General features: G+C 37.1%; 1 protein-coding gene across 1 annotated transcript in view; it reads left to right on the forward strand.

The window, feature by feature from the left end:
• LOC137647978 (uncharacterized) overlaps positions 1-20,000 on the forward strand; it is a 34,730-nt gene that overhangs the window by 8,820 nt on the left and 5,910 nt on the right. The window contains exon 2 of the mRNA XM_068380923.1: positions 1,639-3,128. Coding sequence (XP_068237024.1) covers positions 1,639-3,128 — 1,490 coding nt within the window. The remainder of the gene's footprint in view (positions 1-1,638; positions 3,129-20,000) is intronic.

Raw genomic sequence — 20,000 nt, forward strand, 5'->3', positions numbered from 1 at the left:
TTGCTTTTTTAGTGTTGGAAAGTGTGTCTAGATGATCTGGCTACCCATGCGTGATTTTGTTTTTGTCAGATACGACGTAGTTATTGGTATATTGGGTATTTAACTGCGGTTGCCAATTTCTGTTTTTTTTCAATATTTGTAAAAATTTACTACGTAGTAAGGAATTGCCGTATATTATTGATTTTTTTTTCATGTTTATGTGTTAGAAAGTGTGCCTTGATGGTTGGGCTAACACGTGCATGTCTTTTTTTTTTATCTGAGATGCCGTATATTAGAATGTTGGGCATTTTTCCGCGAGTGCCCCTTATTATTTGTTTTGCATTTTTTTGCTTAGTCATGTTACCGTAAGGAATTGGCAAGTAGTGTCGCAAAACTTATATTTTTATAGTGTTGGAAAGTGTTTCTAGATGATCTGGCTACCCATGCCTATTTTTTTTTTTAGCCAGATATGGCGTATATATAAGTATGTGTTCGATTTTCTTGTGATTGCCATTTTTTCGTTTTTTCCCATTTCTTTCAAAATTACTACGTACTAAGGAACTATCACAGAGTAATATTTCATTTATATGTTTATTTGTCGGAAAATATGCCTTGATGGTTTGCCTAGCACGTGGCTGAAATTTTTTTTTTCTGAAATGCCGTATATTAGAATGGCCATTTTTCCACGAGTGCCCCTTTTTATTTGTTTTGCATTTTTTTGCTTAGTCATGTTACCGTAAGGAATTGGCAAGTAGTGTCGTAAAACTTATAATTTTATAGTGTTGGAAAGTGTTTCTAGATGATCTGGCTACCCATGCCTATCTTCTTTTTTTAGCCAGATATGGCGTATATATAGGTATGTGTTCGATTTTCCTGTGATTGCCATTTTTTAGTTTTTTCCCATTTCTTTCAAAATTACTACGTACTAAGGAACTATCACAGAGTAATTATTCATTTAGATGTTTATTTGTCGGAAAATGTGCCTTGAGGGGACCGTCCGGGTAGGTATTTTGGCATACCAACTTGAAAAATTAAAAAATCGTTTTATTGTCTCTCTGTATAGAGAAACATATCGTACATGCTCTCCAGAAGTTTCAACCCATTATTTTCATAAATAATGATGATACGGGGGTTTTTAAATCAGGACGTCATCCTGGGACGTCGTCTGCGCGGCTGAGTTTGACAGTTCGTCTTTGCGTGTTTTTTTTGTATATATACATCGATTTTTTTCGTTTTTTTTTCTCTAATTTCGTACCTCTGGCAATGATGTAGCGTATCAGCGGAAGAGAGCTCAGTCAACCCGCAGTTTGGCGACACACACCAGTACAGTCTTAGACCTCGTGAGAGTGAGACGCACGTGTTTTTGTTTACATTCGCCCACGTGTTTATTAGTGTTTTTTATAATTCCTCGTGAATTTTACATCATGCCAAGGAAAAGCATTGTAAAGAGGGGTACAAGGAAAGAAATTCTTTCAAAATTAGCGAGTGCTCGGGAGGAAAAACTGAAGAAAAAACAATCGATTTCTTTGTCATCAGCTCTCGCATTGTCTGCGCGAGAGAGAGAGAGAGAGGAGTATTCTACCACGTCGGAGCTTAGTAGAGAGAGAGAGAGAGAGCAGCCTTCTACATCGGGGCTTAGTCATTCATTTTCGCTGCCAGATGAAGGAGAATTTAGCGAGCCTAAGCCATCCACGTCACGGGATGTAAGCCAGGAATTGCTTTCAAGCCCTCAACCTTCACGCTACGTGAGTGAGGACTCGATTTCACCGCCAGTTCCTGATCATATAATTGGGATTAATATTAGTGATATCCCAGAATATGATGAGAAATCCCTAATTTCAAAAACACAGCTAGAAGGAATGATGAAAGGCGTGACTTGTAGAAAGCGAAACTGTAGAAAGTCAGTCAGTGTACACGCAGAAAGGGACAGATGGGATACGACAGTTAGAGTATCTTGTGATGGTTGCCATACGGACATTAGCTACCTCCCCCCAAGGAGGCATGGGAGGGGAAGTGAATGTCATAAACTTGGTGAAGCAAATTTACAAGAAGTGTATCATTCTCTTACTACAGGTATAGGAAGAGCAGGCCTGAATAAAATGGGAGGATTTTTCTGCAAGCCTCTGACAGCGGGATCTTATGCCAGACATAGTTCTTATCTTTATAAAGAAATGGAAAAACATTACAGTGATATGCAGAAATATACGTATGATTATGTAAAGAAATTTTATATAGAAAATAAGTTGGCAATACCTGATGAAAATGGCGTAATAGATATAGATGTGTCTTTTGATGGAACTTGGTTATCAAGGGGCCATAAGTCACACGTAGGTGTAGGGTTCGTTATAGACGTGTTCACAGGAAAAGTACTCGATTGTGAAATTTTGTGTAATTATTGCAAAATATGTGACAAAGGAAATGAGGAAGGACAAGAAGAAGGAAATGAGCCAAATCATAAGTGCAATAAAAACTTTGAAGGAAAATCTGGTGCTATGGAAGCAGAAGAAGCAATTAGAATGTGGAAGAGATCATTGAATAATGGTTTCAGATATAAAACATTTGTTGGGGATGGGGACTCGAGTGCATACAATGCAGTATGTGAAATGAATGAAGGCCAAGGGCCATATGAAGGTGTGAAGGTAGAGAAGGAGGAGTGTATTTGTCATGCCCAAAAAAGAATGGGCCACAGGCTCCTAAAAATGAAATCAGAAGTGAGTGAATATATAACAACAAAAAGCGGAAAACAGATGAAAAGAAGTTTATTGTCAGGAAAAAACAAGTTGACCCAAGCCATTATAAATAGTATTCAAGTATATTATGGTATGGCAATAAGAAATAATATAAACACAACAGTGGATCAGATGCGAAATGCTATTTGGGCTATCTATTATCACTTGACATCTGATGATGAACACCCAGTCCATCAAATGTGCCCTGCTGGGCCTGAATCATGGTGTTTTTACAATAGAGCTGTAGCCAAAAATGAAAAAATACCATCACATGCAACAAGGAAAAATCATCTTGCAGGAATACCCTATGAGCTTTGCACACACATAAGAAGTGTTTTCAATAGTTTGGCTGACCCCAAATTATTGCAAAGATGCCTGCATGGCTGGACTCAAAATCCAAATGAATCTCTGCATTCTAGGCTTTGGATGAAGTGCCCCAAACAAAAGTTTTTTGGCATGCCTAGAGTAAAATTTGCATCAAGGTTAACAGTTTTGGAAAATAATTTTGAATACATGCAAAGTAACTTGATGGTAAAGTTATTTGGAAAAAGTCCTGATATAGACACTTCCCTCAAAATTTATGATACAGAAAGAGCAAGAAGTAGAGAGAGAATAAAAACAAGAACAAAGAAGACAGAGAAACAAGGAGAAGAATATAAAGCTGGAGCATTTTAGCTCTGCAAAACCCTGGCAACAATGAGGGAGGACGCAGCTCCCGACACCCTTACACTAAGTGTATTAGTACACTTAGGGTATTAATACCCCTTTTAAGGGGGGGGGGGACCAGGAGCCATGCTGTAGAAATCAACAATATCAACAATAAAAATAACAAGTAAGTTTCCATATTAATGTTTTTTTCATTTTTTTTATGAAAAATGCAGAAATTTACATGGCAAATCTTTAGGAGCTCATAACTCGAAAACATACTTATCCGCACTTAGGTACATTTTTCTCAGTTATTTATTGTTCAATTTTGAAGATAAAGATATCATTAAAAAGAAGATTAAAAATGCCACAATTCTGTCAGACAAAATTTTATTATTCATTTTACTTTTTTTTCATGATTATTTTACTTCTAGACGAGGAAAAAAAATAAAAATTCATTAAAAAAAAAAAAAGGAAAATCAAAATTTTGTCTGACAGAATTGTTCGGTTGATAGAGTAGTTTTTATGGTAAAAGTTTCAATACAATTGGTATTATAGTAGTCGGGAAAAATGTACCTAAGTTTTTTTTATAAATCATGATTTTTGCTAATAAATCCGAAAGTTTTTGATCAAATGACTTGAAATTTTTATATGATGAAGGTATTATATATGTCTAAAACATATATAGAAATGGTGTAATTTGGTTCATTAGAAAAAAAAATGGCGGACATGGCGGACGGTCCCCTTGATGGTTTGCCTAGCACGTGGCTGAATTTTTTTTTTCTGAAATGCCGTATATTGGAATGTTAGCCATTTTTCCGCGAGTGCCCCTTTTTATTTGTTTTGCATTTTTTTGCTTAGTCATGTTACCGTAAGGAATTGGCAAGTAGTGTCGCAAAACTTATATTTTTATAGTGTTGGAAAGTGTTTCTAGATGATCTGGCTACCCATGCCTATCTTTTTTTTAGCCAGATATGGCGTATATATAGGTATGTGTTCAATTTTCCGGTGATTGCCATTTTTTCGTTTTTTCCCAATTCTTTCAAAATTACTACGTACTAAGGAACTATCACAGAGTAATGATTCCTCTAGATGTTTATTTGTCGGAAAATTTTGTTTACTTTTTTTTTGATTGAATATCATCAAATTTTTTTAGCTAAAATATTGTTTTACATTTTTTTTTCGATTTTATTTCCCTTCAAAAAAATTTTTTTGGGTCAGAATTTTAATTTTATAGTCGTAAAATAATCGACAATTATCCAGCAACCCACCATACAATTTTTATGCATATCCAATAATAATTAGATTAGTAAATAACACCTTGAAATTGACATACCCTTCCTACATTTCAAGTGGCAGATTAGGGAGTCTGAGTCAGTGTGGTTGGCGGCCATTTTGTGGACATATCCGAAGCGTAAGCTGCCCTATCTATATATATTCTTGTTCCCTATAGAATTTGTGATATTTTGGTATATTTTTACCTGCATAAATATCATATTATATATTAAATATATGTATATTTTTACGGAATTTCTAAGTACTCAAAAAATTACCTTTAGATATGGCCCCTGATATAAATGTAATTTACAAAATAATGAAGATTTTTTTACATATTTCTATTTTAGGATAACATATGTTTATTCCCTAAAAAAATTAGACACTTCCTATTTCATTTGGGTACCCAAAAAAATTCATGAAATTTGGACAAATTTTTTTGGCCAAAAAAAGTTACCCTTTTTTCTCATTTCAGATCTTCACCTCCATGGGTCTGACTTCATCCAAAATACATCAAGATGTGTCCTAAACATTCAAGAATCAATTCCTAAAAGGATTTGTGTATATATGTATAAACTTTTTTTTTATGAATTTTTATGTCAGGTCTTTTTTTTCTACTTAATTTTTTAAAATATTTATAATAAATAGTTTTTCTGCAGATGAGTAGTATTTATCTTTACAGTTGTTTTAAGCATTCATTGAAGTTTTTTTTGGCAAAAGAAAAAAGGAGGTTACTGCAAAAACTGATTTTTCAAGAATTTTTTTTGGCGTCGGGGTCGTTCGCGTCCGAGTATACCCTTAAAGGGGTGTCCGAGGAGCGTACCTATCCAGGGTTAATACATGGAAAGGCGTTCTAACTGGGATACCATACAATGCTTCCTGCGGTGACATTTTTATTGATATATGATATTAATGATTCACAGTACTCAGTACCGCAGGTATTGCAATATCCCAGTTGGGTCTGATCCCCCTAGTGTTACTCTTAATATATCTAAAACCTTCATATTTGCTCTTTCCACTAGCCCATTCGACTCTGGGTGATAAATCATGGTATTTATTTTTTTATGCTAAGGAATTCACACAATGAGGTAAGAAAGTGATTATTAAGTTCTCCACCCGAGTCTGAGATAATCATATGTGGAATTCCATGTTTACAAGTGTAACACTCGTAAAACTTCCTAGCGCATTCAATCGCAGTTTTAGTTTTAAGCGCTATTAGTTCTGTATATCGAGTTGAAGCATCTACAATTACTAAGAGGTGCTTATTTCCTCTGTCTGACTCGTAAAATCCTGTTAACAAATCTAAATGTATTCTTTCAAAGGGTTGATTGGGCACGGGATAAGCCCCTAGGCTGACAGGTGTTTTCGTATGTCCTTTGTTTTCCTGACATGTACGAAAATTCGCTATGTGTTTTTTTATATCTGTAAGCATCGTATGCCAATAAAACAATGATTTGGCTTTCTGTGACATTAATGAGAACCCCAGGTGTCCATGCAATGGATTTGTATGCAACCAATTCAGGACAGTGGAAATAAGCGAGATAGGTACCACTACCTGGTCGTTAGTTACATGTGGTGTATTGCGGGTTTTCCTTGTCACGGTCCTACACAGAATATTGTCTTTGATTATATAATTCTGCTGCTTATACTTTATATATTCCTTTTCCTTATGATTGCCTTTCAAAGCATTTATAATTTTTTCAAATTTCTGATCTTTTCTTTGCTCAGTCTGTAATAATTCAGCACTCCAGCCCAAATCTTCTTGTTCAGATATCGTTTCAACAATAGGCATGGATGTTGATATATCTATTAATTCAGCTAAAGGCTCCGTACAAGATGACACGGGGTTGCGAGATAATGCATCAGCAAAGATATTTGCTTTCCCAGGTAAATAACCGATTCTAACGCCAAAGTCTTGAATGATCAAATGCCACCGAGTTCGTTTGGGGCTGTGGTTGAAGCCTTTAAAGAAGTCGGTTAGTGGTTTATGATCAGTAAGAACCTTAACGGGATAACCGTATATTATGAACCTAAAATGCACTAGTGAATTAACAATAGCTAGCCCTTCCTTGTCTATTACTGCATACTTACTTTCGGATGTTCTCAGTTTTCGAGAATAAAAAGCTATCGGGAAAAATTGTTTATCATATTGCTGAAGCAATACCCCACCTACTCCTAAGTCTGAGGCGTCTGTTGCAATGAAGAATTCCTCACTGAAGTCAGGAAATTTTAAGATAGGAGAACTACACAGTTCATCTTTCAAGGTATTAAACGCCTGTTGATGATGCTCAGACCATATGAAATCTACGGCCTTCTTCGTAAGATCAGTTAAGGGAGCGGCTATTATTGAATAATTGCGTATAAAACGCCTGTAATATCCACTATAACCCAGAAATTGCTGTATTCCCTTGACATTAGTAGGTATCGGAAAGTTACGGATAGCCGACACCTTATCATGGACTACTTTAAGACCTAGGCTTGACACCATAAAAACCAAACATATTAATTCTGTTTTGAAAAAATCACACTTACTAATCTTTACCCTTAAGTTATGTTGTCTTAGTCTCTGTAGTACTAGTTCTAATTTACGTAGATGTTCTTCTAAGGTGTTGGAAAAGATTACAAGGTCATCCATATAGGCATGCAATATATCCCCTAGCAAGTCTCCAAACACTATGTTAATCATACTTGTAAATGTTATGGGAGCACAACATAAACCAAAATGGCATCCGTAAATATTCATAATGTCCCCTGCCTATGCTGAAGGCTGTGTATGGGATATTATCTTCTTCTAATGATATCTGGTGAAAGCCTTTAAGTAAGTCCAAACTGGTAAAATATTTATTCCGACCTAACAAAAACAAAATATCGTCAGTACAGGGCACTGGGAATCGATCAGGGATCGTCTCCTCGTTTAGACGACGGAAGTCTACGCAGATACGCTATGTTCGATCTTTTTTTCGGTACAACTATTAATGGAGAATTATAAGGGCTGTTCGATTTCCTAATGACTCCTTCTTCTAGCATTTTACCTACTTCATCATTTATTTCATTCTGGAATTTCATAGGGAGTCTGTACGAGGGTACATAGATAATTTTCTGCTTATCCTTTAACCTTATTTGATGCTTGATCACATCTGTTTTTCCTAAGGATCCATCCGTAGTGGAAAAAACATCATGATATTCGGTTAAAAGTCCAAAAATGTTCTCCTGATTTTCTTCGTCTTGAATGTCTTTATTGATTTTATTTTTAATAGATTGCAAAAGGGATTCATCTGCAACTGATTGAGCGTGATTGATTTCAGCAACGGTAAGAATACGATGTTTATAAACTTCTACATCCAACATATGTTAATTTTTGTGAATTGCTAAAGTGGTATTTAAATGATTACAGACTTCAATATAAAATTGTTGAAGTGAGCCTACTGTATATATAGCTTGTGTGACAGACAATCCGTTAGTTTTCAAAGTGTTGGAAAGGATTAATATTTCAGATCCCAGAAATGTTTTCTATACTTGCACTATTAAATTCCAAGGTACGTTTTGCTCGATAGATTGAGTGCAAGATGATATTACGGGTGAACGAGAAATCTGCTGGGTCGCGTATATTATTTCTTTATTAGTGAGACAAGTTATTGGTTTTTCAACGTACGTTACGGTTACATCTGCCGTCTCCTTTTTATCCAAAATTGATTTTAAGGTATTAAAAGACATAGAATTTTCCTTTGATATACACGACGTGCTTGGCAGGGGCTAAGATAATGTTTTGATTGCCCATAGATGGGTATCCTATAATTACAGCTGGATACATATCAATGTTTTTTACAACAACAAATGTATCGGCTAACGTGCGCTTACCGACCTCGAACTGAACATGAGTTACGCCTATTTCATTTAATTCATTATTTCCTATACCTGAGAGTCTCACTCTGGATTTTTCTATCAGAAAGTTCGAAAAAAACAAATGATGTGTCCTCAAATCCATGATATTACGTGGACTACCAGAGTCAGAAAATAATGTAAAGGATCGGTGTTCTAAATTTACAGCATATAATGTTGGTCGTAACTCATTTTGGCTTATTATGGTATGAATTCGTTGCAAATCTACGGGAGCATGCACTGATTTACTTAATTCGGCCGTGTGTTTCATAGGAAAATCTATTGCCTCACAATGATCTGAAAAAACATTATAGTGATTATTCAATACCACTGATGTGACCTTGACCCAACATCACTCTCTTCCCCACTGGAGTTAATTATGTGGTATTTGCTTTGCTCTGCACATTCTGAAAATTAATCTGACCTTGCGAGGTCTGGTTTGACGACCCAGGCTCAGCGTTATTCGAAGAACTGTTTGTTTCTTTGGGATTCTGAATTACATTGACATTTGGCTGTTTCTTCTTATTAAAATGAGGATATTTCGTTTTATTTCCATATGGAACTGACTGTGGAATTGACTGTGTATTTCTAGGATTGTGTTGTGTCTTACGCGAGTAGCACTGACTATATGAATGAGTCGAACTATTATGTATCGAAAAGAATTTCATTCTGCAGTCCGCAATCAAGTGACCTTGACGTTTGCAATTATAATACGTCATTCCCGAAACTTGACTATTATTAACTACATTTACCTGTTTTGGCTTTGTTTCATTTTTTGCAAAAACTTGAGTTAACACGGGATCAAGGTCAGGACACTTAGACATGTGTTTCTTTATCTGTTTATATACATCCAATTCCGTACTTGCAGGCGTTAACTTTTTATCAAAACACCGCACTAAAGCTTCAGGCAACATAAGTGTCATGCAAGTTAAATACATTAATCGTAAAAAAATCTTTCACAGAGATGTTATCTCTAGTAACCCAAGTGGAATGACCTAAAATGTCCTGATATTTATTAAGCCTATCAGCTATGAGAGCTGCTCTCTCAATAACATTAAGCCGAGTCATAGTGGCTTGATTAAGTGTATTTTTTAACGTTAATACTACATCCAAGGCTTCTTCACCCCCATAGACGGCGCGTAGCCTAACTTTGAAATCATCCCAGGTAACTGCTTCTAGAAATGAAACACCTCTTAAATACACACTTGCATCTCCTTTAGAAAAATCTATAAAACTTTTAGCTTCTTGTAATTTTACAAAAGGGTCTACGATTTGTTTGGCATTTAAATGGGCATCGACAGATGAAATCTATGACTCCACATTCTGAGGCAAGAACCCATTAACCCGACCCTGAAAAGGAAGGATTGCAGATCGAGCATTTACAAGTGTCACAATCGGGAGGGGGGGATTACCCTGTCCTGCTGTTGCGTTACTCGGTCCAGGGGCTGGGCTCACAGGGGGCGTCATGTTTACGGTATTTCTTTTCCTATCTCTTCGACCCCTTCCAATTCTATCAAAATATCTATATGAATACAGACGTCCACTGCGTAAACGCAAAAGCACTAAATGATAAAGATTATAACAAAATTCCCCAAAACAGTGACACTAATACAAAGATATTTCCCGAGAACTTCTGAAAGAAAACAGAACACAAAGATATTTCCCGAGAATTTCTGAAAGAAAACGAAATTAGCACAGAGAAAGAAAAAAAATTCTAGATGAGAATTCGGTGTTGAACACAATTTCCTTTAATGAAAGGAAATAGAAGACTAGCAAACAACTCACCCCAGTAGTAATGGACTATCGACTCGTGGTAACTACACCTCACTGCTCAATACTAAAATGAATAAGAAAATTGTACTTAGCTTATATGGCGTTGTGTGATGTCGTCATTTCCTCTCTCTTTCTTGATGTTTGGGTGAATGTTTTCGGTCCAATTTTCGTTGAATGTAGTGCTTCCTGGATATGTTTTTTAAGCGTTGAATGTTAGTCCTTGGTTTTCTTAGGATGTTGATTGAAGATCCAGTTCATCAGTTTGTATAACATCCATTATATGTTTCATTTCTTCGATGGACTATGATACTTAGTCAAAATTGTAGATTCATTACTGTTGATTTCTTGAAGATCTTTCACTGGTTTTTAGAGTTTTATTCGCTGGTTCTTGAAGATCTTTCTTTGGTTCTTAGTGTTTTATTCGCTGGTTCTTGAATATCTTTCTCTGGTTCTTAGAGTTTTATTCGCTGGTTCTTGAAGATCTTTCTCTGGTTTTTAGAGTTTTACCGCTGCCACCATTTAATAGTGTTAACACACATTTGGGTTCCCTTCAAATGTCATCTAAAATGTGTTAAGTATTATAGTGGTATGTTACATCTTTAAGTAAAGTCAAGTATGTTAACTTTAAAATGGTTTATTCTTTAAGAACAACAGTGTTAACATCTCCATTACAGAAGTATAGCTGGTTTGGTCGGATGACCATTCCGTATGACATCTTCCAGTAAACTACAACAAATATCCCTATGCATGTTAAAGTTATTTCAGCACTTAGGGATTAATGTAAACACCACATTAATACACGGAAGATACTCAGTTCCGTTCTCACAGGCAACCTTTCCCACGGACTGGTTAGTGTTTACTCTTCATGAAAAATGTTACATTGCTGAGATATGGTATTCACATCCTGCTATGATATGACTACAGCACTTCTAACACTAGCTTCTACTTCCACAGTGACCTATTACGTCATGTGTTTTAAACATGTAATATATAATTATTACATATATATATATATATATATATATATATATATATATATATATATATATATATATATATATATATATATATATATATATATATATATATATATATATATATATATATATATATATATATATATATATATATATATATATATATATATATATATTTGTACATATATATATATATATATATATATATATATATATATATATATATATATATATATATATATATATATATATATATATATATATATATATATATATATATATATATATATATATATATATATATATATATATATATATATATATACAGTGGAACCTCTACACACGAACGTATCTGCATCCGAATTTTCCAACATCCGAAGTAAAATTCGAGCAATTTTCCGACTCTACATCCGAATTTTATTTCAACACACGAAATAAGCAATTTTCGTCTTACCGGTTGTATCCGAGTTTTTCGACATGCGGAGTACAATTCGAACACGTTCCTGCTCTACACCTGAAGTAAATAATACCCGTGCACGTAGATGGTACTCATAGCGCCGGATGTATTTTTTATTTCCGCTGATAGAAGGCAGCATTTCTACCTCGGAGGGACACTCAATTAGCGTGGCTTGGGACATTCCTCTGTTCTCGTCGGCTTCGTGTGGTTGTGCCCTGTGCGTTCTGCTATTAACTGTGTTTTAATCGTGATTTTTTACGTTCATCCTTCTACGGTATTTTACGTAAATCATGGGTCCTAAAAGGCTTAGTTTCATAAGTGGTAGTAGTAGTGGTGAGAAATGGAATAAGGAAATGCTTTCTATAGAAGTAAAGCAAGGAATTATTGAAAAACATGAGTGAACTTGCAAAAGAACATCACGACGAACTTACTACAGAGGAGCTCAAGGAACTCCATGCTATGTCTGAGCACATGATTGATGACAAAGAAGGGATCGAGGAGGTAGAACATGTGTTAGGTTCGGCGCAAATAAAAGAGGTGTTAGGAAACTATCAAGACGTGGTCGACTTCATCGACAAATACCATCCAAAGAAATTGCAGGTTTGTCGTGTAGTTGCGCAGTTTGATAATGTTTCCCTAATTTATTTTCGAAACATTCTGCAAAAGCTGTAACAAGCAACTTTCTATCAATAGCTTCTTTAAAAAACTACGAAGCAAACTCGTGATGAAGAGGAAGGAAGTGGTTCAAAGAAAACGGTAAAGAGTGAAGCGAAAGAAAGTGAAACAAAGAAAATGGCAAAGATTGAAGAGAAAAAAATTCAATCAATTTTAAGTGTAGAGTGAAAGTGATTAAAATTAATCATCAAAAAGAAAAAAAGAAAATGTAAAATAAATATAAAATACAGAAATGAAAAAGATAAATAAGCTAAGTTAGATTAAAGTTCACTTAGTGTAAGTTATAATAAGTTACGGAAGTGTATGTCTATCGTAGTCAACCTCTCTACCTCCTCGCCGCCCATCCGTCTCCTCTCTGCGTAGCAAGACCAACACCTGCGCTGAACTTTCTAAGGTAAAGTGACGCTAAAACCCCGTTTCTTATTTATTATTTCTTAATAATTATTCTTTTTTACATGTCTATTATCTAATTTAGAGTGCATATTATCATGTGTAATTATGTGTAGTAATTTATTAAGGAGTTATCATAGGTTTTTGGGCTCAACCACGGATTAATCCTATTTCAATGTATTCTTATGGGAAAATTCGTTTCTACATCCGAACATTTTCTACATCCGAAGTTGGTTGTGGAACGGATTAAATTCGTATGCAGAGGTACCACTGTATATATATATATATATATATATATATATATATATATATATATATATATATATATATATATATATATATATATATATATATATATATATATATATATATATATATATATATATATATATATATATATATATATATATATATATATATGATAAATTTCGCATATTTAGATGTGTTGTCCATATTCAAATAAGCGATATATTTTGATACATTGATGTCTGTATTCTCTTACTGACCTCAAGATCAGAGCCCCAGTCGAAACCGCTTAAAGATAATAACTTTTAACCGCCTGGGAATCGAACCCTTGTCCAGGAAACTTGTAACAGCAGTGACGTACCTATTCCTTGCTAAATGGTTCGGTTCCGGGCCTGTCAGATGCTTTTGTCTTTGAGTAGTTTCGCCTAGGGCTACGTTCCCAAAGTCGTTAAGAGAATCCAGACATAGAGGTATCAAATTACATGGCTTATTTGAATATGGAAAGCACTTGCAAATAAACAAAATTCATCACATATATATATATATATATATATATATATATATATATATATATATATATATATATATATATATATATATATATAGTTGATATACAACCGCTAGAGAGTTATTTGGTCCTTTGACTGGCCAGACAGTACTACATTGAATCCTTCTCTCTGGTTTCGGCTCATTTCATCTTTGCCAAAGATTCTTCCCGATTTTTTACATATTCTCCTCTTTCCTTATACACTTAACAACACAAAAATTACCAAACAATTATTATTTTTTGAGGAGGCTAACTACATGCACTGCAATTGTTAAGTAGCTAATTTCCTTTTGGTAAGGATAGAAGAGAGTCATTTAGCTATGGTAAGCAGCTCTTCTATGAAAAGGACCATCGTTCTTTAGTCGTGAGAAGTTCTATAATGTGACGAGCCGAGAGAAGGTTGTGACTCAAAGGCAGGATTAAAGCAACTGAGTAAACTTTATTACAGAACACTTGTTTATATATACATACACCTCAGGCAAAAAGGGCATACAAAACATAACGCAATTTGATGTTCAACCGAAAAGCTCACCGGTTAACAGTTAACGGTGAGAAAAACAGACATGTTATTTCACGTTCTTATCAGTGAGAGGGGAGAGCGAAGATAGATACAAGCATGATACATACAAAAAATGAAATGTCGTTACTATGTATGATCGTGTAACACACGGATGGTACATGGCTCTCCCCATAAAAATGACATACTCTACATGTTAAATAGGGCGCCCTGATCTTGAGAGGTGAACTGTAGGCGGGTCATCTGGCAGGAGATCAGTAGGTATTAAACGATCAATAGTGCCCCAGTCTTCTTTGCCTCGAATGTTTAGTAGGAATGCTTTCGGACTGCGTCGGATCACAAGAAAAGGGCCCATGTAATGGGGCGTTAGCGGTGGCTTGCTAGTGTCATTGCGTAGGAAGACGTGCATTGCAGAGTACAAATCTGTCGGTATGTGATGATTCGCTGGGGGCTTGAAAGTCTGGCGGCATGGAGTAAATTTTCCCACGACGTGACGTATGGGCTGGAGATCGTCGGAGGAGGTTGCAGAAGGAAAAAATTTGGCAGGGACAAAAAACGTGTCGCCATACACCATTTCAGCTGCCGAGACGTCGAGGGCGTCTTTAGGAATGGTCCTTAGTCCCAGGAGAACATAGGGAAGCTGAGTAAGCCAGTTGGAATCCTTGTAGCGGTACATCAAAGCTGCTTTGACGCCACGAGGAAAACGTTCAACCATTCCATTGGCAGCGGTGTTATAGGCAGTTGTCTGATGTAGGGTGATGCCCAGGAGATTCGCTAATGATGTCCACAATTGAGAAGTGTAAGTGGTACCTCTGTCAAAAGTAATATGCTCAGGGATACCAAATCTTGCAATCCATCCTGAGAGTAAGGCAGATGTACATGTGCGGACGTTGCATTTTTCATAGGAATGGTGTCAGGCCAGCAAGTGGAGCGGACGATGACGGTAAATAGGCAATGATGTCCTTGTGATGTGGGTAGTGGGCCTACAATGTCGACGTGAATGTGGGTGAAACGACGCACAGGTTGAGGAAAGGGGCCCACTCCTGAATCCGTGTCTAGATGTATTTTGGAAGTTTGGCAAGAAGTACTGGAGGACCCAATCCAAATGAACTTTGTCTTCAGTCGCTGTGCAGTAGAACGGCACAAGGGACGTGAAAGGCCGTGAATGAAATCAAACACCTGTCGGCACATGGGAGCAGGAATCAAAGGTCGCGGTCTACCAGTACTGACGTCACAGAGGAGGGTGGTGTTGGAGACGTCAAGGGGGATGTCTTCCCAACGTAGGGATGTGCAGGATGTCCTACATGCTTGAAGAGAACACAAGCATGTCGTCCATGTAACATACACAGAAGAGGAGGTTCCCTAAGATGCCACACATGAGACGTTAAAAAGTAGCCCCAGCATTACGAAGGGCAAAACAGGAGTAACTGAAGGTGTATGTACCAAACCGAGTGGTGATGGCGGTCTTGTGGATGTGTTCTGGGTTCATAGGCACCTGATAATACCCCTTCCTGTGGTCAAGAGTGGAGAAAACCTTCAATTTTTGCAGGTAGGAGGTCACGTCATCGGTGTTAGGAAGGGGTTAGTGATCCGGTTCTGTTTGCATGTTCAGGCTCCTGTAATCCCCGCACGGACAGAGGGAGCTGTCTTTCTTGAGAACGATGTGGGAGAGTGACAACCATGGGCTGGAGGGCTTTTGGCATAGGCCCATTTCCTGCATTTCGCTGTCTGTTTGGCGGCTACCAAGCGTTCCGGTGCCAGTCGTCTGAATTTTGCGAAGACTGGGGGGGGTCCCGTTATCTTGATTGGGGGTTAAATACCATGCTTGGCAGGAGCCGTGGGCGTTTGGAGAAGTTCTGGATGGAAAACTTCTGGGGATGACGTGAGGAGGTGGGCATAGGCATCCGTGGGTGCGCTGATGTGGAGAGCGAGGTTAGAAGGGGCGGGTTGAAGAGGTGTCGACATGTTCGAGTCTGCGTTGACTAATCGTCGGTGGGCGACATCGACCAGAAGGTGGAAAGGAGAGAGGAAATCTGCATCGAGGACTGGCAATGTGAAGTCAGCAATGAGAAACTTACAATTAAATTTACCGTTACCAAACGATAATGTGAGGTTCTCGTAACCGTAGGTGGGTATAGCAGATCCGTTGGCAGCTACCAGGTGGACGTCGGCAGACGTAGACAGACTACGTCGTGTCCTGAAGAGTTCCCTTGGAAAAAGAAAACGACAAGCACCCGTGTCTACCAAAAATTACACGCCCGTTCCTGCATCATGTAAAAAGAAAAGATTAGAAACAAGGGAGGCCACCGCCACGAGCGATGGCCTACTTACACGTTTTTGGGCAACTGACAATCCTTGGCACATTTCTTCGCGGCTGCCCCGAATCTGTTGTGGTAGTAGCAAAACTGTGGCCGATGGAAGGCAGTGAGTGGCTGTAGAAGACGTTGGTTGGGGCACGAGCGAGTGGTGGCTGGTGGGTGGCATTGTCGCCGCTTCGGCATGTCACCGGGTAGGCGTGTATGTTCTACGGCATTCACGTCAGCTTCGGTTGACGTTGAATAGGCGTCCTCTTTGTCAAGAGTGGACGTGTTGATGGAGGTCTTGAAGGTCGTGAAGTGGCTGTCCATAAGGGCGTAGGCTTTGGTCATCAAGTCCTTTATGGGTAAATTATCGACATCAGGTACGGCAAGAGATGCAGACAAAGAAGAAGATTCTCATAGATTAACTTCGCTACATCTGGATGACCAAGTTAAAACGCCTAGGCAGACTTACCAATCATGAAAAAAGAATAGCCCGATTAATCGGTGGTCCGATGGTAGACTAAATTAATTATTACCAAATATTTTTGGGGTATTTGAGGAAATCAAAATGATGATTACCACTGATATATATATATATATATATATATATATATATATATATATATATATATATATATATATATATATATATATATATATATATATATGTATATATATATATATTACTATCCAAGCTACAACCCCAGATGGAGAAGCAAGATGCTATAAGCCCAGGGGCTCCAACAGGGAACAATAGCCCAGTGAGAAAGGAAATAAGGAAATAAATAAATGAGAAGAGCAAATTAACAATAAATCATTCTAAAATAAGTAACAACGTCAAAACAGACATGTCATATGTAAACTATTAACAACATCAAAAACAAATATCTCATAAAAAAACTATAAAAAGACTCATGTCCGCCTGGTCAACCAAAAAGCATTTGCTCCAACTTTGAACTTTTGAAGTTCTACTGATTCAACCACCCGATTAGGAAGATCATTCCACAACTTGGCCACAGCTGGAATAAAACTTCTAGAGTACTGCGTAGTATTGAGCCTCGTGATGGAGAAGGCCTGGCTATTAGAATTAACTGCCTGCCTAGTATTATGAACAGGATAGAATTGTCCAGGGAGATCTGAATATAAAGGATGATCAGAGTTATGAAAAATCTTATGCAGCATACATAATGAACTAATTGAACGAAGGTGCCAGAGATTAATATCTAGATCAGGAATAAGAAATTTAATAGACCGGAAGTTTTTGTAAAACAAATTAAGACGAGAATCAGCAGCTGAACACCAGACAGGAGAACAATACACAAAACAAGGTAGAATGAAAGAATTAAAACACTTCTTCAGATAGATTGATCACCGAAAATCTTGAAAGACTTTCTCAATAAGCCTATTTTTTGTGCAATTGATGAAGAAACAGACCATGTATATTTCTCAAAAGTAAATTTACTGTCGAGAATCACACCTAAAATTTTGAAAGAGTCATACATATTTAAAGAAACATTATGAATACTGAGATCCGGATGTTGAGGAGCCACCGTCCTGGACCTACTTACAATCACACTTTGAGTTTTATTAGGAGTCAACTTCATACCCCATAATTTGCACCATGCACTAATTCTATATAAATCTCTATTAAGGGATTCACCAACCCTAGATCTACATTCAGGGGATGGAATTGATGCAAAGAGAGTAGCATCATCTGCATATGCAACAAGCTTGTTTTCTAGCCCAAACCACATGTCATGTGTATATAGTATGAAAAGTAATGGGCCAAAAACACTACCCTGTGGAACACCGGATATCACATTCCTATAATCACTATGGTGCCCATCAACAACAATTCTTTGAGATCTATTACTTAAAAAATCAATAATAATGCTATGAAACGACCCACCCACTCCCAACTGTTTCAGTTTGAAAACAAGGGCCTCATGATTAACACGGTCAAAGGCAGCACTAAAATCAAGGCCAATCATACGAACTTCCCGACCACAATCAAGGGATTTCAGTACAGCATTGGAGATTGTAAGAAGGCCATCACATGCTCTAAGGCCTTTATGAAAACCAAATGGCAAACTAGGGAGTAGATGATTACCTTCAGCAAACCTATTAAGACGTTTTGCCAGAAGACGTTCAAAAACTTTAGATGATATGGGAGTTATGGAAATTGGGCGGTAATCAGTGGGACTTGTGCTACAACAAACACATTTACATAGAGGAGGAACATTACCAATTCTCCAACTAGTGCTAAAAGCTCCTCTTCTTGCTAACTTGCGCAAAATAACAGATAACTTTGGAGCAAAGAAATCTGCTGTCTTTAAAAAACAAAGGAAAAATACCATTTGGGTCTACACCTCCATGAGTATCAAGGTCCACCAACAGAGCTTTAATCTCACGAGACTGAAAAGCTAAACTAGTTAGTTTAGCCTCAGGAAAACAGGAATGAGAAGTTCAAGTTTTTCATTATTCTGTTTACTGTCAAAAACATCAGTTAAAAGGGTTGCCTTTTCCTTTGGACAGTGAGTGACTGAGCCATCTGGTTTAAGTAAAGGAGGAACTGTTGCATCCACACCAAAGAGTGCAGATTTAAGTGTAGACCACCATTTATATTCCTGAGTTGTACCAGAAAGTGTTTCTTTTATGGTTAAATTGTACTCCTTTTCAGTTGAGGCATAAACTCTCTGAGCAAAAGCTCGAAGCTGAGTATAGTCGTTCCAGGTCAAATCTGATCTGTTACCCTTCCAAAAATGATAGGCCTCCTGCTTCTCCAAAAAAGCACTTCTACAATCATCATTGAACCACGGTTTGTCCTTCACTCGGTACCTTAGCACACGAGAAGGGATACGGCTATCAATTATGTTGACTAGATTCTCATTCAAAGGGACGACAGGATCTACACTATTATATAATTGTGACCAATTCAAGCACAAAAGATCATGTAAAATCCCATTCCAGTCTGCATGGGATTTCATATAAATTTTACAAGAATATGATATATCAGGGACAGGCTGCTCAGTCTTCACTAATAATGAAATCAAGGCATGATCAGATGTCCCGACTGGAGAACCAACCTTAGTAGATATAACGCCAGGGGAGTCAGTGAATAAGAGGTCCAAGCAATTACCAGACCTGTGAGTAGCTTCATTTATGATTTGCTCACAGCCTGATTCAGAGGCAAAGTCTAAAGCTCTTAAGCCATGGCGATCGGTAGGAGAGATAGAACTTGACCATTCCCTATGGTGAGCATTAAAATCACCAACAAAGACAAAAGAAGCCTTTCTATCATCTTCTTGTATCTTAGCCATAATGGTAAGAAGACAATCGAAGATAGAATCATCCATGTCTGGATTCCGGTAGATCGAATAAAAATAAAAGTTGTTATGCCTGCCACAAACTTTTATTACCTGAATCTCATGACATCCACATTGATAGCAGGACTTATGAGAAGCAGGGTACTCGGTCCTAATATACACCGCCATTCCCCTGGCCCTAGGGATGGCATCACGTTTCAACATTATTGGCTTCTTAAATCCAGTTATAAGGAGCTCAGATGAGTGCCTCATTTTAGAAACCAATGTTTCTGAGCACAAAAGAAT

This window comes from Palaemon carinicauda, chromosome 10 (assembly GCF_036898095.1).
Source record: "Palaemon carinicauda isolate YSFRI2023 chromosome 10, ASM3689809v2, whole genome shotgun sequence".
In the NCBI taxonomy this organism is placed as follows: domain Eukaryota; kingdom Metazoa; phylum Arthropoda; class Malacostraca; order Decapoda; family Palaemonidae; genus Palaemon; species Palaemon carinicauda.